This window comes from Scaptodrosophila lebanonensis, unplaced genomic scaffold (genome assembly GCF_003285725.1).
Source record: "Scaptodrosophila lebanonensis strain 11010-0011.00,11010-0021.00 unplaced genomic scaffold, SlebRS2 tig00000053-arrow-pilon, whole genome shotgun sequence".
Taxonomy (NCBI): domain Eukaryota; kingdom Metazoa; phylum Arthropoda; class Insecta; order Diptera; family Drosophilidae; genus Scaptodrosophila; species Scaptodrosophila lebanonensis.
The window spans coordinates 4,394,468-4,416,560 of NW_022060548.1; the positions used below are offsets into that span (position 1 = coordinate 4,394,468).

Genomic DNA, 22,093 nt, shown 5'->3' on the forward strand with positions numbered 1-22,093 from the left:
TTAATGTATTTTAATGAGTCGAGTAGCATTTACATTAAAAAACATAAACAATTATATTCATAAATTTGTGTTTTTCCAATTTTATGTAAATTTTATCATGAAGTCCATATTTGTTGCAGCTTAAAATATCCAGATCTTTTTTATTACTATAAGTTTATCTCTTTTTCATTCCAAATTTCTTGGAAATAGATTGTACAATAATAAATATTTCCGACTCGGACTCGTTGAAGGAATTGTTTGGACTTCCCACCATCTAGCCAACTATTTATTTAATTTCATTTTATTTTGCTAAATTATATGTTTTGTATAGGATATTTATTCTTATCACCCTGATTTAATTGTTTAGTATTGCATTTAATTTATCAGGAAAGTCTTCATTATTAAGTACTTTATCTAGTGACTATAAATTATATAAAGAGGGACAGTTCCTTGAGGACGCCTCCTACATATATCTATTGTTACGCTTCGCAAACCATTCTTTTTAAATAAAAATATATACATATTGCTTCTTTATTGTTTCCATGTACATGCCCAGCAATCAAATACTTATTATATGCATCTGTGCCCAGCTGGCCTATGCCATGGCTCTAGAATCCGCTTAGGGGCTGCTCATATTATAAGGAAACTTTCAAGTTCTTTTTGCATTTTTTCAGCAGAACTTTGTGCCTCTCATAATTTCAATTATCCGGTACCCAGCACCTTGCCCCGATTTTCATTTTGGCCCAAAGAGTGCCAGCTTAAGCATCCTTGACTGCTGCTTTTTGTGCCATTCTAGTTGTCATTTTATCTGTGCACGCTGTCGCAAGTTTTAAGGCCAACATTTTAACTTGTAAGCACCATGCACATTTTTTCCTACACTTTGCTTTATGCTTTTATGCCAAAGCCCTCCATTTTTTTGGCCAGGCAAATAAAAAAGGCAATGGCAGCTTCCCCGACCGTCCTCCAAGTCCTCACTAGCGACCTCGCTTGGACGCATAGCAGCGACACTTTTGGGCAGCACCCAGAAGGTAAGGCGAAGAGAGCAGCCTGCTGCCCATGCGGGAGTGCTGCGACCCTTTTAGCATGTTAGAAACTGTTTTCATGCTGCATTTAATGGCCGCCCAGATACAGTTACAGATAGTGGGCTGAAATAGCAGGTATTGCCACTCGAGGACATTCGCTTTGAAGGTGCAGGGCCTTGTAATGCGTTTTGTGTAAGCGTTTGTGTATTGCATGCCCAAAGTACAAGGCAGACTGTTTAGGACGACGCAGCTGTGCGGGCCCTCGAGCTCGTGCGCCTAAATTACCAGCTTCGACATCAAAAATGGCAAACAACATGGGAGAACATGCTAAGCACCTGCCTTGTGGACAAAGGCCAACAAATTGGCTATTGGAGATGTGCAAATTAGTTCTCAATTAGCCCCGGAGTCGATAAAGATAGCATGTCCTATAGGAGTTATTTGTTTTATATTCCACAAACAGGCATACCATACCAAACAGGCAGCCTATATTTCAGTTGGTATTTTCTCTCTGTAGATATTTCATAGATATTTATAATTGGAAAATATCCCACTGGGATAGGGTGGTGGACTGCGAGGAATAGCTATTCGAATTTGAGACTGCATTCTGTCTTCCTACAACCTTGTAGAGATTTGGTAATGGCCTTGTTTTATGTACGATTATACTGGAGAACTTTTTGTGTAGTATGTCCCCATTAAATAGTATATTATTTTGGTTTCAGTAATAATAAATTAATTAGCATTTTTATTGAGATATCGCTAACAAGTTTTTATTAAACATGACTTAGTTTTAGACTAAACATTTTCTCACTCTAACTTTATATTTTAGAGATAACATTTTGCTTGAACCAGTTCCAATCGCTTATGTACAGCTCTACTTTTTTTCAATACGAAGTCATTATCTTTCTGTGGCTCAGCATGTTAATGGCGGCAGGCGGACAGGCAATTGCTTAAAATTTTGTTTCCAACCCATTGCTGAATTTGTTGCTCTCAATGCTCTTGGCTCGTGTAGCTGTTGGTTGTAGTCGTAGATTTAAGCCGGGCTGCCATTTAATTGCGAGTGTGTGAGTGTGCTGGTGTGTGTGTGTGTGTGTGCACCTTTTGATTTACACTGCCATGAAATTGGCCATTTTGGCATTACAGGCATTCTGTCTTCTTTTAAAGGGCACATACAAACACACAAACGCAAACACACACACATATAGGCAAACATTTAACATTCAGGCAGGCTGACAAACAGCGACGCAGATTTATGGCGCTTAGAAAATGTCTAGCTTGAAACTGAAAGGCAATTATTTTGTGCTGGCATTCGATGTTGTAATAGCTGGCTAATCCAAAAGATTGCCGAATGAGGCCAACGTCGAGATGGCAGTTTTGTGCAACGAAAATTGATGACTTAAAGTGCAGGTAGAAAATACAACTGAGGAAACAAACTTAAACAAATTGGAAGTACTCCGAAATTTGAAGATAAATATTGCAAACTTTATTATAAATGTATTGAAGATAATTGCTACATAAAAGCTGAACTATGAATTAAACGAGTATTTTTAATGACGTTTTTATGTTCTTGTCTAATTTATCTTTATAAGTGGCTTAGCCCTAACGTAATTCTCCCTAATATACCGTTTATTACTAGAGTAAAAGTGATACAACAAAGAGGGACTGAGCTCACCCTTTTTTAACTGCCGCAGGCATTAGGCATTTACGAAAATATGTAAAGTATTTCATACCAACAAATTGACTTTTTGTCTTGTTTGTTTCCTATTTCGGTCCTTAAAAGGTTGTCAACTATGACAAATACGTGTAGCTGCCCCAATAATCCTCGGCTTATCTGGACACAAACCTCCTTCACCAGACCCAGACCCCGACCCCGACCCAGACTGAGACCCAGACCCAGACCTTGACCGAGCTCAACAATTGCTGACAGCTCTATTCTAATTTTAATTTCGCCAATTTATAAGCCCCCGTGTCGAGTTTGTAGTTGGCAGTCGTGCGCTTTAATTAACATTACCACCTAGCCACAAAATGCTGTTTACTTTGCCGGTCGACCACAAGACCCAAGAACACAGATAAAAAGCTCAAAAATATGACACAGCCGGTACAAGTTGTATACTGTACGTGTTGTTGTAGCCAGTTGGCCTGCTGACCCGCTCGACGTGACCAACGACCGAGGAGGATGGCGACGACGGGCTCGACGAGCTCGACGAGCACGACGACAAATGCCACAAGCGTGTGCTAACAGACGCTTAATAGCACAAACTTATTTATTGTAATATTATTTATAAAAATATGCAAAACAACGTAGAACATATTTTAAAACAGCTGGCGGGCAGCTGAGAGTTGGGAGATTGCAGCGACTGTCGGCCAGGACTGGAGAGGGGCAGAGGTTGGGGCAGAGCGGTAAGATGAAGGCAGCTTTGGGTTATGACGACAGAAGGCAGACAGCTTGCCACAGTGTGCTGCTTAATTTATGGCCCTTGGGCTCGGCCAGGAAGTAACGTACATTATGAGAGAGACACACACACACACACATACATATATATTCGAACACATGCAGCCATTGGGACCGAGGCACGCGCCGATACAAAAGCCATAAACTTTTAAACTGCGTTATCCCAGACTCCCACAACCCCGTTATTGTAATGCTCGTCCCTCCTCACATCACCCTCCTACAAACGCAATTTTTTTTCCTTAAATACGCCGACTAAATATGCACTTTGTTTGCATACAACTGACGCCCAATATGTGCAAGTGTCTCTATGTGTGTGTGTGCTTTCCATATGCATGTGTGTGAGCTCCCATGTGCATAAGTGCTGAGTGCCGACTGTGGCTTAATACGGCAACAACACTCATCTGCATCGAAATAGATGAAGCTCAACCGAGACTCACAACAATAAAAAAACAATTTATAAGTATTTACAAATAAATGAGCATATTGAAAAGTCGAAAAGTTGCAAGAAAATATAAAAGAAATATGTTGTTGGAACATTTGAAGACCCTGGCTTGAAGACTAATGGGTGTAAATAATAAATTAAGCATATATACAAGTAGAAGGATTGAAAGAGGTAAGATTGCATATTTTCAATATAAAAGTACATGCTCTGAATTCGAGCACTTTAATAGGTTCAAGGGAAGGAACACGAAATGATACTTCTGAGGTAATAGGGTAAATAATCGCAGTATAAGCTTTAAAGTTTCTTCATAAATTATTAAATTTTTTGAAAAGATATCCATCGTAATGCAGTTTAGAACCATAAAAATGAAGGCCTTTTAGAAATCTGCAGCATTCCAAGCATTCCAGAAGCATCAACTCAGAGCTGTCAAAAATCGATTTGGATTGGCAATTTATTAACAATTTATTTTTAGTTGACAATTATGCAATATCAATATTAATTAAAATCTGGAAATCTGTGTTAAATTTGAGAGCTAACATCTGTTATTAATAAAAAAAACATTTCTCCCTACATTTATTTTAATAGTTTCCCATAGGTATTAATCACTAATACATTTTATTTTATTTCCAACTTTCGAATTTCGAATTTCGGAATTTCCAAAGACCGTAATGTCATTCTTTAAAAGTAAATAATTAAAAATTATAAGCATAGTAACTAAAATACGTAAACAATTGAACTTATTCGACTGCTCAGCGCTGTACTTATGTATGTAGATGTGTGTCCGTTTTGCATGTATTGTACGAGTATGTTTTATAAAGTTTTTGGCTGTTCGGCTGTAGAACGTGTTGTTTGCGCGTTGAAACATCATAAATAACACGCGTGCCTTTTGCCACACACACACACACACACACCCACACACCCACACACCAAAACTATAACAACAACAGTACACCCGCCTCTTGTGTGTTGCGCTCAAACTCAATCGTTCCGCCCCGCCTTTTTCCACAATTGCCGTTCGCCGCTGCAGCTCACATGCAGATACAAAAGTTGTTCAACTGTAATATTCAAGAAAATAAGAACATTTCTGAGATCACGGCGGCTGTTGTGGCCGCGCTCAGCTATGGGAACTCATATATATATGTGTATACATGTGTACGTGTATACTATATGAGATATAAATGCGCGAAATTCCAAATTTTAATGTCGAAATTTTATTCATGAAGTGCGAAACGCCAAGGGCAGATTTTCGAGCACGACGCGGATGGAGCAGGCTATGTGTGAGAAATTGCAGGAAGCTGTACGCAAACAAACACTGCACAACAAATCGAGGGGTTTGGAAACCATGCAAAGTAGAAAGTTATAGGCAATAATTAAGGATTCTCCCATAAAACTTAAATTTTGAACTAAAAAAAAAGATGTTTCTACACATGTTATCACATAAAGGAATAAAGGAATTAGGAATTGGAAGCACTTCAAATCTACGTGCAAATTAGTAAAAACTTTTTTCAACTCGACTGCAGTTCTGCTCTATGCTTTTGTTGACAATAATTAAATTAATTACGAATTTTTGACTTTTTCTTTCTGAGCTGTAAATCGCAATGTGTGCAGTGCAGCAGGTGTTTTAATTATATAAAAAGGAAAATTGGAAGCCTCGTTGTGCTCAAAGATCCTCTGTTGACCAATTTCTACATTTCAAATATCAAATAACGTATCGAAAGTACATTTTGAATTAATTCAATTGCTTTCGAATTGCAATGCAGTACATACTTGTAGTTAGTTGTGCGGACTATTGTTTTGATTTTGGCATCACATGCATTTTACAACAAATTTTTGTTGTATATTTATCTTGTATTGAACTATTGAACTTTGGCAATTATTTTTGTTGTCCTGTGTACTTGGAGAAATGTAATAAAATGGTACTTATCGTATTGTAACGGACATAAAATAAATATACAAAAGCCCTCTTACATCCGCATACATACACAGACACACTCCCATATAGTATATAGCGAGCCGGACAGTGCTGCATTCATAATCGTTTGTCAGTAGTTTGTGGCAATGTTGTTCGCATATGTTTACAACAACAATGGCAGCAGCAGAGGCAGAGGCATGGGCGAATGGCCACCACACCCGCACAGAAGCCAACGTTGCCAACGTTTTAGACATAAAGCGACCACAGCATGCGGCAAGCAATTTTCTCTAAATGGCGTCGGTGTTGGTATTGGTGTTGGTGGCGTATGCGTAATATTGTACAAATTTTACACCACGCTGACCGAAAACTTCAAAACACGCAGCGCGACGATAAATAATTAAATTTGCTTGTAATATTGCTGTGAGTGCATGCGGTAAATATTTAACAATTACACAAATGCGCGCCCACTCTATTAAAATTGACGCTGGCATTTAAACGTTGCTCCCACAGGACTGCGCCGCCATTGGGACCCCGAAAGCCTGCCTGCTGGCAGACAAACGAGCAAGCAACCTCCCAGACTATTAAAATCATAATTTATTTGATTGTGCCTCATTATGCGGCTCATACACATATACGAGCATACAGCAAATATGGGGCATGCAGCCTAAGCGGCGGCACTGATTCGAGACTAAAACGGGTTCAAGTGGCAAAAAGGCATCAACTGACACAGACAGATAGACAGACAGACACACGCATGGGCGCCCACACCAAACACCACCCACACACTCTGGCACACCCTTTGCACTGTGGTATAGGATTCGAACACAAATGAATGGCTTATTTATATTATCGTCCATAATTCTAATTTTCATATAGATACTTTTTAATTAGACGATGGCCGATTCAAATAATGAATATGAGCATAGCTTTATTAGCTATAAAATAAAACAATACCATTAGGGGAGTACGATATTTCTTAACAAAGCTTAAAGGGGCTTAGAATTCGCTTCAATGTTCCAATTCGAAACGTATTCACAGAGCAATAAATAAAGGACTCAAGTTTGTTTCAAAATACACTCGTATATTAACTGCAGTTTAACTGAACTTAGTAAGCCGAATAGTAACATTCATCATTATTTTACAATGTAAATACTAAATTTGTCAAATAACTATGGAAAACCACTTTAATTATTGATATACAAAGCATTTTATTAAATTTTTAATAAATAAATAATTAAAAGGTAACAGGACGATCCCTGAGAACTGTCTGGAGTTGGAAATATATTGCTTGTAAAATAATAAAAATTTCAGCAAATGAGGTTCTTTATTTGATTGGTCCCAGAAGCAGACTAACCACAAGTAAACAGATTTTTTTTGAAACTATGGTTTTGTAAGGGCGGGTTATTGAAGGGAACTCTTCTGAGAATTCGTGAGAATTCCATTGATCTGAACGTCAGCTAAGGAGTTTCATGGATATTTTTCTTGGCACTAGGATGTTTTTAGAATTTTGATTAATGAACCACACCACTGTGCATCATCTGATTTATCTTGCAGGCATTGGGCCACCTCTTTTTAGTTTGGCATTCATTTGCGTGAAATCCCTCCGGCGCGTGTTCACTATTTAGCTAAAAGCGAAGCCTTCACGTAAGAAGTGCTGCCACAGCCCAGGCAGCCAGTTGGTCGTGCCATTCGAGCTGCCGCCCCGCGGGTGGAGTTGCGTGGAATCCATGAACCGAACCGAACCGAACCAGGAACATGATAGCGTAACAACCCGAGCCCCATTAACATTAACGCCTGCAAGTGTTTTGTGTATCGAGGCAACTCTTTAGTTGGTTTCCCTTTGACTTGGTTTAGGTTCAAGCCCTCCCGACGCTGTTTTATTTTCGCAATTTGTACAGGGAGTCTTTGGAGGCTTCCCAGGGCTCTCGGTCACGTGTGTGTGGTGGCAAGGAAGGGTAACTTGAGCTAAAATGGATTTGATTTCTTGGCTTGCCAAGTGCTTAGCTTTGATTTTATGCTAAACATATGCATAAATATGTGGTAAGTAAATGTGAACAAGAGACTTGTAATTGGCATAAAGGGATCTCCACAGGAGTCTCCATGCAAACGCTTCACTGCCGAGTTTTTCCCCTAGGTATGGGATATTGGCCAGCAATAGGCTCAGGCTTTATTGGCAGCAGTAGGGGGAGCTCTCGCTCTGCAGAATTGTTTACGCATAAGATGTTGGCCATAAAATGGTGTGAATTATTACTGCATAAACAAAAAATGCCTTTTAACCCAAAAACAAGTTGTTAGGGATCCAGCCCTAAGGCAATAAATTTGTTAAAGGGGCAAGTTTTATTACGGCATAAACACATAAAAGTAATTAAGAGTTCCTTTTAGATGCTGCTACTTGCTTGTGAGTAACATAACTGTTGAATAAATGTATCGCTTTAGGGGAGAGCTTACTGCCAAGCCCCAATCTGTCTGCAGCGCAAGAAGCACTGAACTTTTTGAAAATTCTTACGAAAAACCTTGACACCCACTGTTCAATCCTAACGAGATCCTAAGTAAATGTAAATTAATTGATAAGCTAGATTTGCTCTGTCTAGACCACGAATGGTACATTATCATATTGTTATAGATAAAACCTCGATAAACAGACATGCTCTCGTATACAGATAATAATGAGTTCGGCCTTAGATGCCGAACATAACACCAACATTTTCGTAGCTGGCAGGCGCCAGCTTAATAGATAAGGATGTGTAAGTACACAAATCATTAGCTCAGGCTCGCCACCGCGCTGGATGAGCATGCTGCGGCTGGCTAACATGAGCTACCTGATAAAGTACGCACACATGGTAGAAGATAAGGAATCGATGATAGTATGTAGGCGATAGCATAAGAACTAGGATAAGAATTTATATATAAATAAAGCAGTCGAGCTATCGACGTCGTTCATTCATCCACAAAACTTTGTCGCGTATTATTATCCTCCCACCAATCCTGCTCCGCTCAATACATTGGTGACCCCTCGAAAAGTACACGCGAGTTAAATAGTGTTGTGTTGTGCTGTGTTAATATATTGTCCTTAAAAAATAAAAAGGACACAAGTGTAAGAAGTGCTGCGTTGTGTCCCTAAAAATAAAAATAGTGGACTAAAACATCCAGCTCTCAAAGAAAATTAAAAAGTGTTATGTTGTGTTGTGCTGCGTTGTGTCCCTAAAAATTAAAATATTGGACTAAAACATCCAGCTCTCAAAGAAAATTAAAAAGTGCGGTGTGTATTTATATTGTCCTTAAAAATCAAAAGAAGGACTTATAAGCCCAGCACCCGTGCGAATTTCAGCCAAAAAATTAAAAAGTGTTGTGTTGTGTTGTGCTGCCGTGTGTCCCTAAAAAGTAAATAGTGGACTTAAACACCCAGCACCCGTACCAACAGCAACCAAATATATATATAAAAATAATAATAAAATCATTTATACCAATATAAAATTATTAAATATTGTGCGGAAATTTAAAAGTACTGCACTAAAAATCAATATGGCAAACGAAGCCCAAATAATAAAAGAGCAAGAGGGCATTGGAAGAGTTTTGGAGGCCATTTACAATGCAGCGGCAAAGTGGGATGGATCGGGTCAGCAGCTGGACCAGTGGAACCGCAAGGTAGAAGAGCTGAGGATCCAGTTCGAGGCAAATAAAATCGGACTGCAAAATCCTTCAGCGACAATATTGAAATCACCATATTTTAAAGAAAAATTTGGAGAAAAGGTAAGTGAACTTTTTACAGTTACTTACTCATTATTGGGGCAAATGAATAAACAGATAAATAGGAATGCTGATTTGCTAGAATCGCAGTCATTAGTAGGCCCAGATAATACAAAAAGTACGGCTGTTAGAAAGATAGAACATGCATTAAAATGTTTTAAGATGTCCTTAAAAAGATATGATGGAAAAGATTTAAGTGAAATCAAAACAGCTAAAACCCGTGCAGATGATCTTTATTATCAATATTCAAATGAATGGGGTATAGGAGAGTTAGAAGAAACGTTTGAGAGGTTAACAGACCAATATTACGAATTGGATAAGAATCCGGAATTAAAAAAGGAAAATATGAACTTCGACTTGCCAAAAATTGAAATACCGTGTTTTTATGGAAGCTATACAGAGTGGAATACGTTCAAGGAACTTTTTATGCAGTTGATTGGCTCAGCAAACATTTCGAACACACAAAAAATGTGTGCCTTGAAAACCAAAGTAAAGGGCGATGCTGCAGCAACAATAGAAAATTTGCCGTCAACAGAGAACAATTTTGATTTAGCATGGTCCCTGTTAGATAGCAAGTTTACCAACCCTAGAGCAACATTGGCTATTTATTTGAACAACATAATTGAAGCTCCCTCGGTTAGTGAGTCCGTAAACAGCGTAAAGCAATTTTTATGCATAATTAACAAAAATATTCAGGCTATAAAAGCAATGAAGTTGTCTGAAGAACTCATCCTACAAAGCCTTTTTAACACATTACTAACAAAAAAAATGAACGAAAATCTTAGAACTAGATATGAAAAATCCCTGGAAAACCCTAAAACTGTTCAAAAAATTGACCCCCTGTTAAAATTCTTAGAGCATGAATGTTCTGCATTAGAAGCTTGCCAAATGGATGGTAACAGCAATGCGCAGAAGAATAAAAATGAAAAGCCAAGTTTATATCACAAAATAGAAAAAAAGACTTGTGTTTTGGAATGCAATTATAGTCACCCCGTATATAAGTGTCAGAAATTTAAAAAACTAACAATAAGAGAAAGATGGCAAATAATAAAAAAGAACCAAATTTGTGGAAAATGCTTGCAGATGGGACATTCCTTTGCTACCTGTAATTGGGTTTGTCGCACATGCAGCGGTCCACATCATATGCTTTTACACATAGACAATTCAGTAGTGACTAGCTCAAAATGTTTCAAAAAGGAGAAAAAATGTGTTTTGCTATCAACAGCAGTCGTTGAAGTATTAGATGGAGAAGGCAAATGGCAAAACTGTAGAGTATTATTAGACAGTGGCTCAGAAGTAAATTTCATCACTACAGAGTTTAAGCGAAAATTAAAATTAAAGGCAGAAAAGGTACAGGAAACAATTGAAGGGTTTTCAGATAACTTTTCTCAAATAAACGAAGGTATGAGTGTTCAGATTAGATCAAAAACCACAGAATTCAACACCGAAATTGAGGTATTAATTAGTAAAAAAATTGTATCTAATATGCCAAAGAAAAGGTTTGAAATTGGAAATATTCAACATCACATAGAGTTAGCGGATCCACAGTTCAACATTCCACAAGGTATTGATATGCTTCTCGGTATAGATCTGGTGCATGAAACGGAAAAATCCGGAAAGATTCAATTGAACGAAGGAAGATTGCGTTTACGAGAAACGCTTTTTGGTTGGGCTGCTTACGGTAAAATAGAGTTAGAGAGTCCTTCAAAAGAAGGTCGAGTAGTGACCTATTCTGGAGTTGGAATTGAACATCAACTTAAAAGGTTTTGGGAAATTGAAGAAAAAATGACAGAAAACATTACATTATCAAAGGAGGAGGTAGAATGTGAACAGGAATTTGAACAAAATGTGTCAAGAGGAGCGGATGGACGATATATTGTTGCTCTGCCATTTAAAAATACACCGAAAAACTTAGGATATTCTGAATCTCAAGCAAAAAGACGTTTTTCGGCATTAGAAAGAAAATTCAATAAAGACCCAAGCCTAAAGGAACAATACACAAATTTCATAAAAGAATATATCGAATTAGGGCATATGAAGATAATTGCAAATGCGGAAAAGTTGGAATCAAAATATTATCTCCCTCATCACGCTATTTTACGGCCGGAAAGCACTACTACCAAGCTGAGAGTCGTGTTTGATGCATCATGCAAAACGTCTAATGGTATAGCATTAAACGACGTATTGCATGCAGGTCCAAGACTGCAGGAAGATTTGTTTAACATATTACTTCGATTCCGAAAACACACTTATGTCATTACAGCAGACATAGAAAAAATGTATAGACAAATTTGGATTAAGCCAGAGGATCAAAAGTATCAGCTTATATATTGGAGATGGGAACAGGGAATGCCTTTAAATACATACGCTTTGCAAACAGTAACGTATGGAACAAAAGCTGCGCCATATTTAGCAGTAAAATGTTTGAAAAAATCCGCAGAAAAAATAAAAAATAAATGGGCTAAGGCGGCTGAAGCAATTGAAAATGACTTCTACATGGACGATTTAATGACTGGGGCAAATACAATAAAAGAACTAAAAGAAGTACAAAAACAAATAACTGGCACTCTTAAAAAAGATGGATTTCATTTAAGGAAATGGTGTTCAAATAGCGTAGACCTTTTAAAATCAATGTCAGTAGCAGATAGAGGGATGAAAGTAGAATTTAATATAGAGCAAGCTAATCCCATTAAAGCATTAGGAGTTGCCTGGTTACCAGAAACGGATGACTTCTCGATTAAATGCAACTGGGAATGTGATAGTAAGGTAACCAAACGCAGCATTCTGTCAGACATTTCGAAAATATTTGATCCCTTAGGTTTAATAAGTCCAGTGACAGTGACAACGAAAATTCTGATGCAAGATCTATGGAAATCCAAGTTAGACTGGGACCAAGCGCCTTCAGAAGAAAGTGTAAAGGCATGGGAAAAAATAAAAAAAGAACTCCCAATACTAAATGAAATGAAAATACCCAGAATGTTAATTGGAAACAACGCCAAAACAATAGAGTTGCATGGTTTCGGTGATGCATCTGAGAAAGCATATGGTGCAGTAATCTATATTAAATCAATAGATTGTAACAATAAAATTAGAATTAACATAGCCGCGTCCAAATCCAGAGTAGCGCCAATTAAACTTTTAACAATACCAAGGCTTGAATTATGCGCCGCAGTACTTTTAGTTGAGTTAACGAAAAAGGTTAGAGATAGTTTGAAAATCAAATTCAGCAAAATTTTCTACTACAGCGATTCACAGATTGTGCTTAGCTGGTTAAAACTTGACCCAGCGTCATTAAAAACATTTGTGGCAAATAGAGTTAACTTTATTCAAACAGAAACAAAAATTGCATGTTGGCAGTTTGTTGAGTCAGAGCAGAATCCAGCGGACATCGTGGCTAGAGGTAAATACCCATCGGAGTTAATAGGAAACCAGCTGTGGTTTCAAGGGCCATTATTTTTAAAAAGTAATAATCACCAGGTTCGACATAATTCAGTTACATTAAAGGAAATCCCGGAAATAAAAAAAATTACATATAATGCGTTACTTGTTAAAACAGGATCCACATTTCATGAGATCAACCACAAAAACAACTTTGATTTTTTACAAAATGTGCTGGCAAGGATAATAATGTTTACAGAGAAGTGCAGAAAAACAGAAGTAAAAACATGGATAAGCTATAAAAAGGAAGCGCTAACACTAATAATTAAAATTGTGCAGAAAAACCACTTTCCAAAGGAGTTATCTCTTCTGCAGAATAAAAAGGAGTTGCCAGGAAAGTCAAATATCAAGTCCTTGGCTCCATTCGTAGATAACAAAGGGATAATAAGAGTAGGGGGACGAATTCAAAATTCGCAGTTGTGTTTTGAAGCCAAGCATCCAGTTCTTTTGCCGTATGCAGATAAATGGGTGGAGCTCCTAGGAACTAAACTTCATAAAAAACATTTGCACATAGGACCTCAAGGGTTACTTGCAATAATCAGGCAGCGGTTTTGGCCCTTGAGAGGGAAGCAAATAGTCAGCAAAATTACAAAAAATTGTATCCGCTGTTTTAAGGCACACCCAAGACAGATACATCAGTTTATGGGAAACCTGCCCGAAGATCGAGTAATTCGAACACGTCCGTTTTTGAATATTGGAATAGATTTTCTCGGGCCCATAGCCATTCATCATAAAATCAGAGGAAAACGAGTTGACAAAGCCTATGTGTGTGTATTTGTTTGTTTTGCTACGAAGGCAGTGCATTTAGAAGTTGTGTCAGATATGACTTCTGCAGCCTTCATAGGGGCTCTGAAAAGATTTGTAGGTAGAAGGAGCTGTCCACAAAAAATTTACTGCGATAATGGAACGAATTTTATAGGCGCAGCAAATAGTCTGAATGAAATATATAAATTATTCAAAGACCAAATTCAGATAGATACAATAGACAAGTTTTGTGTGGAGCGGCAAATTGAATGGGTAAATATTCCTGCTAAATCTCCCCACATTGGGGGACTCTGGGAAGCATGCGTGAAGTCCGTTAAAAAACATTTTACGCGTTCTATAGAAGGAATAATGACCTTTGACGAAATGACCACACTAATGATAGAAATAGAAGCGATACTAAATTCAAGACCATTAACTCCGCTGTCAGAAGATCCAAATGATCTTCAGGTTCTAACCCCAGGGCATTTTATATTGGGAGAGTCTTTTTCTACAATAGTAGACTCAGTAGACAGTAAAAGTTATAAAGGGTTGCGAGACCACTGGAAGGCAGTTCAAGAAAACAAAGAACAGTTTTGGAAAAGGTGGTCGTTAGAATATCTGTCCGAATTGCAAAAGCGTTACAAGTGGGATAAAGTAATGCCAAATTTAAAACCGGGAACCCTTGTATTATTAAAGGAAGAAAATCTGGCCCAAATGCATTGGAAGAGGGGCAGGGTCACAAAGACCATTGTAGGTAAAGATGGCCTTTGTAGAATGGTAGAAGTAAGGACAAGCAATGGAATATCGCTGAGGTCGGTGCACAATGTTTGTCCTTTTCCTGCCGAAGACGAGGATAACTCGTCAACTGCGGTAGTTACAACCGCAATACAAACAAGTAACCCAAATAAAATACAAAATAGTTATGAAAATGAACAGTATAAACCCAAGCCTGTAAAGTTAAAAAATAAGAATGTAATTTTATATATTTTAACATTTTTGTCGATATTTAACAATGTTAAGAGTCAAAAAATAGAATATTTAGAAAATAAGGCAGGGATATTTTTTGAGAACGTTGGCGACGTGGGATTAACGCGGACATCATGGAATATAATTATTCACGCAAATCTGGATGAGTATTGGGCATTTAAGCATCGAATAGAAGCATCTTGGTCCGTATTACTACATCTTAAGGAGAAGATTCAAAAAGACACAACTCTAGACTCAACGATGAAGCTGTTAGAAAACAAATTCAATAGGCTAGAACAAAATAATGACATTATTGTTCAAAATCAGAGGAGCAAGAAAGAACGACAACCTCGAGCGCCGCTCAGTTTCATGGGCAACGTTTTCCACGCCGTATTTGGATTAATGGATGAAGACCATGCGGACGTATTGCTCAACAAAATCAACCAGAGCAGAGACAACGAGGAGTATCTCCGGGACCTAATTCGTAACCAGTCATCAGTGCAGGATTCTACAATAACCATTATGCGGAAACAGAATGAAGTCATTTGGGACAATTTCAAAGTTATTAACAACACGATGTATACGTTGTCAAGTGCTATAAATAAGAAACTAGACAACGATAACATTCTTTCCGCATTAGAAAGCTTTTCAATTGGAATGGATGCCTTCGAAGAGTTGCAGCGGGACATCATCGCAGTAGTCTGGAACACTAAGGGGAATTTTCTGGGGAGCTTGATGCCGTTGAAGCAATTTGAGCAGCAGATTCAAGTCATGGCTCTAAATATGCCTGAGGGCGTCCAATTACCAGATACGGATCCCGTCGAGCTGGGTAAAATTGCAAAAATAACGACGAGGGCTACAAGTACCTCACTGTTATTTAACATAAGAATCCCATTAATAAATCACAATAAAATGAGAGCTTATGTAATCTATCCATATCCCACATTACACGATGGAAAATTCGTCAGTATTCAGCCCGAATTTACTCAAATACTCGTCGATGACAACTCAGCCAGTTTCTATGGACTAACAGAAGGAAATCTGAATTACTGCCAAAAGATGGAAAGGCTGCTATTATGTCCGCAAATCCACCCAATATACAACGTTAACGCTGCTACAAATTGCGACATATTACTTATACAAAAAACAAAAACGCTACCGCCTACCTGCCAGGTAAACGTGATGAACCCGCGAAATTATTGGGCTCAACTTCACAAGGCTAACTCCTGGATATTTTCACTGCCAAATAAAATAACAGCGGAAATGCATTGCAAGGAAAATAGCACAAGCCTCACCATATTTGGTCAAGGGATCCTTCAACTTAATACAGGATGCTTCCTACAAACTGAAGAAGCCAACTTGTGGGCATACGAGGATACTACTATGGATGTTAACTTCCGTCTACCAACAGTAAATCTGTCCAGCCATTTGCCGGAAATAAGCCATATGCAGATAGAGGGTGAAATCAAAACATATAAGGTACGCGATATCCCAAGGATCAAAACAATCTTCGATTTCCCGATTCATCTCGATACGCATCAAATGGCACTTTACGGTATCAGCATCACCTCCTGGATTGTCGGATTTTGTCTCATCGTGGCGATCGTTATCATCTTTAAAAAGATGTGCCAACTTTCTACCCAATTTCTACCCGTAACATTTGCCTTACCACGTTTATCCTAAAAACTAAGAAAATATATGTAATCGTGTATAATTAAAATTAAACTTAAGAAACAATACTAGTTGAAAGGGAGTCCTTTCAAGGTGGGGAGCATGTTCAATCCTAACGAGATCCTAAGTAAATGTAAATTAATTGATAAGCTAGATTTGCTCTGTCTAGACCACGAATGGTACATTATCATATTGTTATAGATAAAACCTCGATAAACAGACATGCTCTCGTATACAGATAATAATGAGTTCGGCCTTAGATGCCGAACATAACACCAACATTTTCGTAGCTGGCAGGCGCCAGCTTAATAGATAAGGATGTGTAAGTACACAAATCATTAGCTCAGGCTCGCCACCGCGCTGGATGAGCATGCTGCGGCTGGCTAACATGAGCTACCTGATAAAGTACGCACACATGGTAGAAGATAAGGAATCGATGATAGTATGTAGGCGATAGCATAAGAACTAGGATAAGAATTTATATATAAATAAAGCAGTCGAGCTATCGACGTCGTTCATTCATCCACAAAACTTTGTCGCGTATTATTATCCTCCCACCAATCCTGCTCCGCTCAATACACCCACGGCATAAAAAAAGGTTATCGTAGAATTCCTCTAGACTCTAAATGGTATAAAACATTTGGAATATTCGATAGATTTTCTAAAAGCTTTTATTCGCTTTTCATCATGCAGACATATTTGTGTGTGCCCTTGAAAGCTAAAGCTTAAAAAGGTCCTTCAAATTGTTTACGGGTATCTAAATTATTTATTCTACACAGTTTTGCTGTCATTTTAAACTAAAAAGCCCAGCAACGCATAGCAACGCAGTCCGGAAACAATATCAACATTTTTTTAATGCCTTGCACCAGGTGTGGTGTAGACAGGAATTCCTGCGAGAGGAGCAGGGGCGAGGTAGTGGAATGGGAAGTGGCCTGTCGAAAATGTCAGCTCAGAGGTGGCCATTTAATTCAATGACTGACAACAAAGAGTTGCTATTGCGTTGCACACAAGCGGAATGTTGGGGCAGCAACAACAAAACCAGCAGCAGGAGCAGCAGCTGTTGTTTGACAACAATCAGACAAACACACGCACACATACATATGCACACACACACACACACACACACAGTCAGGCATACATGCAGGGAAGGCTCGACTTCTGCTTTCTGTGTGCGTCACACAAAACAATTTCCCTGGAGTCTTGTTCTGTTATTCGTATGTGAAAAAGCGCATCTGTTGTTGATAGTGCGAACTTCCTTTAAAGCATTTGTTTGCTATTGTCGTTGTTTTTATTCTTGTTGTTGTTGTTGCTGCCAAAATTGTGCTGCAATATTTGCACATTTTTGTTGCTATTTTTGTTATTGCTACCGTTATCCGCTAGCAACGGCTGCCGTTTTGCCTCAATTCACATGCCCCGCAGCTGCAGTTTCAGTTTTAGTTTCTATATCTAATTTTTTGTTGATGTTTTTATTGCTCTCTTTATTGTTGTTGGTGTTGCTGCCGTGCTCTGCACTATCCTGCTCGACCACTGAGCTTGTAATCCTTGGTCGGGCGTCTTTAGAAACAATTGTCTTTGTGCAAATAACTTTATATGTGTCGCTTTTTCCAACCCATCTCCCTGGAATGCAATTCAACTTCAGCTCCCACACAAACACGTGGAGAAAATTCAGCAAAAACTTGGACTCTAAGAGACCCAAAAGGAGGGTGGCATTGTGCAATTTATTTATTACATGCCCCGTGTTGTGGCAGGACACAAAACTTTGCTGCCTTTTAGGCTGCCTGCCCGGCCCAGTCCTGCTCTGTCTGCATGGCCCAACTTGTCCGACTGACTGTTCAAAATGAGATAGTCGCTGGCATTGTTTTGTTCAAAATGAAATGAAGTGTGCAACATAATGTATATATGAATGTGTGTGTGTGTGTGTGTCAAGAGGGACTTCGCTGGCAGTAGTAACTAACTAACTTACTTGCCGCAATGGTGAGGCAAATAATAGTTCTTTATTATTATTTATGTGATTTTTTTTTTTTGAAGAACAAGCTTTTTACAAAGAGCTGGACATAAATCATATTATTTTGAATTACGCTCGCAAAAGGGAATACGTTGTTAAGTAAACTGACAAATAATTTAGCCTCAAGAGCTCTCCAAGACAGTTATTGTGAGTGACTAGCTAGACGTTTGTTTTCAGAACTTTAAGTTGAGAACATCAGCTTCAACTAACAGCTGAAGTAAAACGAATTCTTATACTAGCCCTGATGCACGGCAGAATCGAAAGATTTGAATCACAGACAATTTCTTTAGACGCTTTTTTGTTGTAAATTGGAAAATGTCAAAAGTACAATTTAACGAAGCTTTGTATTAACGACTGTTTCAATATATAGATTCAAGTGTCTTAATTCCTCCATCCGGTATATATAGTATTGGTTATGCATCAGCAGAAAATATGCCATTACATATGTACAAACTACTTCTACAATTAAATCCCATTTTCAATTAAAAACGGTTTAGAGTGCAACTTTTCGTTTATCTACTCAAGCCTTTTTAACTTAAATGCATTGCCCAAGGCTCTGCTACAATATGAGTATATAGCCTGTATCTAGGCACATTTCGGTAAAGCTGAGATTATTTATATTGTCGATAAATTCAAATTTAAACAGCGCTGAACCAAATCGGTTTGTTGACGACAATGTGCGCCCCTCAGAGGAATTTCTCGACAGTTGGCAGGGTGGTGCTTAATCCGCAGCACTTTGCAAACAAATTGCTACCATAAACAAATCTAATTGAGATAAACGATATGGATACATACACATATACTATACAAGTATGTGTATGTGTGTACAATCACACGCACGCCAGAGCACGTGGACACAGTAATGCATTCCCACTCCAGCAACTTAAAACTTTGCGACCCAAAGTGTTAACTGCAACTAAGTTAAAACTCCATCCATTCGGGCTGGCAAACAGGTTGGAGAAGGTGGTGGCTCCTCTCACGCCCACTTAATGCCACTTTGCAGTTGCCATCGGGCGATAAAATAGCGCATAAATTTCACTTACTTCTTTAGTGTGGCAGCCAATGCCAAATCGGGGCGTACATCAAAGCGACTCTTCATATAGCGGCGCAATAAATTATCGCGTTCATTTTCACCTAATCCTTTCTCGAGTGCTAATGCGGCCAATGTATGATAGGACTCCGACTCCGTGATGCCGAATAATAAATCATAACTGCAAGAAAAGAAGAGTGAGAGAGAGGGGGGAGAGTCAGAAGGATGCTTGATAGTGCATTGTATACAAAGATGAGTGGGCATAGTTTGCGATTTGGGTTGGGCAATGAATTTTTCTACACCGAAGGGTATTTAATGCACAGAGAGAAATTAAACTCCAATTAAACATACCAAATCGATATTATTGCCTACTTTTATGGGTCTCCAATCGTCCACTGTAGTTTCCCCGCTGTTTTACCCGCTCTAGTACGTACAATAACTAAGTGCCTGTATTGGCTAATATGCACACCTCTATAGGAAAGGAATTCCATAGCTTTTCGATATTGGGGCTCAGCGAATTCGTCCAAAACTAATTCAATTTTAAGAGGTGGAAGTCAGTTCTGATTATAATATGTACAATAATGTCGGTATAGTTCTTATTTCATAGCCATTTCGATTAGTTATCGAGAGAACTATAGTTCTAAGCCACAGTCAAATTTTTTGGAAACAAACCCATCCAATGATTATTTTGTGTGCATTTGCTCCATCTTTTATCTAACCTAAATAATTTAATAGCATACTTGAGAAAGACGTCTGATATATCTTCTTGTATTTGTCTGACAATTTTGTCAGCCCTTAAATATTTTGTTGCGCACTTTGAAGAATTTTCTATTAATTTTAAAACGGCAACTCACATTTTCTGCCTATGTAATTTCAGCAGCATTTTGAAATTACTGGCTTGTCTTAGGGAACGGAACAGAGGAACTGCTATCGATTATTTGAGATGCGTGGAGTATCACTTAAAATTCCAATAAATTTTATATGAGCTAGTCATGAATAATTCATAACCACTTACAGAATCTAGTTATAAACGCCCGACTTAGACACTTTGTTGCCTACTTTTAGGTGTCTTTAAAGTCACAACTTTAATGAATTACCGAAACTCGAGACTTTTTAGTGCAACTGTGAACAGTTTTGTCTTAAGAAATGATGCCTTAGCACATAACCCCATAAACGGCGAGGAACTGCTTTTGTTTTTTATGTTTATGACGTCAGGACATGTCCTACCCCACTTAAGAGTCGCGTCAACTGCTCATAACTTTCGCCATGTGTAATAGACAGACAAGCGTGCATAAAAAGCGCTCATAAAAAGCAGTTAAAAGCACTAAAATAAAACGAAGTCCTGCGGTGTAACTTGTTACGCGGCCTGATAAATGTGCACAAAAAAGGGGCGGATTGTAGGAGTAGTCGCCAAGTGCGGCGCCACGAGTGTACAGCACTCTCTGTCCACTTTGGCCTGTGACGCTATTAAGGGTCCCCTTGGTCTGCTGTTGCTTCTGATATCATGCGCAACAACAATGCGCATTAAAAGTTATTAGTGTCGGTCTCGTGGCCTCGTCATTGAGCCCAAGGATCCTCCATCCTGCAGCACTCCTCATCGTAAAGTTTGCCTTGTCGATAGAAGTAAATGCAAAACTTGTTAAATTGAAAAGAAATTCCTAAGTAGAAGCGAAAAAAGGCAGCTATCCGAACAACTTGAGTAAAGAGATATTGAAAAATTGCTTTTGTATGCAACAGTTGATGTTGTTTCTACTCGCATACTACTTCATATTGTTGTTGCTCTTATCCTGCCCTGTCCTGTAGTGCCTTTTCTCTTCCGTTCTATGCCTTATTTATATGCTGACAGCTGAGCTGCTTTAATCTGCAGCAAATTCATTAAAGTGATTAAAAGTGGAACCCAAACTCCCAGCTCAAATCGTGCGAAACGTGCTGCCATTTACTTTGCCGACTTTACGGTTTCGCCACTCTCTGTTTACCTATCCATCTCCTCTGCCCTCCCCATCCCCATCTGCCACCTCTACGAGCCACTCAGGACTAGTCTGTTTGGCGTAATTAATGACTCTTCCTGCTATTCGTATCATACTCCTTTCGTGCTGCACTGACAATGCGTGTCTGCAGGAAAACACGTTTGACTCACAAAGGGATAACAATTAAAATCAAATTAATCACGCATTTTATTAGACAATACCGTATTATGTTATGTTGCCTCCCAAATACCAAAATCGTACGTGCAGCATATGAATTGAACGCGATTGCTGTTCCCCTTCTGAAAGGCTCATATTTCGGCTCCGAGTTATTTTTGGGGTGTAAAAAGCAACACTAATCTACGGGGCAGAGCTTACAAGTATGGTGGGAAGAGAATGGAGTGTGATTGGTTTTTGACAGGCCTTAGAAACGAAATCCAGTTAGGGTACGTTTCGGGTTCACTGCCAACCTTGACAGCAATTACTTGTTGAGTCCTTTGGTTTCCAATAATACGAAAAATATTAAATAAAATAAAACGTATCGAACCGCTAATAAGTATTTAATGAATGTTTAAAAATAAAATTGTTTTCCTATATTTATCAAGATTTTAAGTTTATGAGAAAATACCGTTTTATGTGGTCCACGGATATCGCGATGTGGAATATATTAAACATATAACACGAGTATATGTGTTTCAGAATTGAGACTAAAATATCATGAACT

The 22,093-nt window shown here is 38.4% G+C and overlaps 1 protein-coding gene across 1 annotated transcript in view; it reads right to left on the reverse strand.

Annotated features, from left to right (window-relative positions):
* Positions 1-22,093, reverse strand: part of LOC115623821 — a 61,813-nt gene that overhangs the window by 19,475 nt on the left and 20,245 nt on the right. Inside the window, exon 8 of the mRNA XM_030518365.1 lies at positions 19,419-19,586. Coding sequence (XP_030374225.1) covers positions 19,419-19,586 — 168 coding nt within the window. The remainder of the gene's footprint in view (positions 1-19,418; positions 19,587-22,093) is intronic.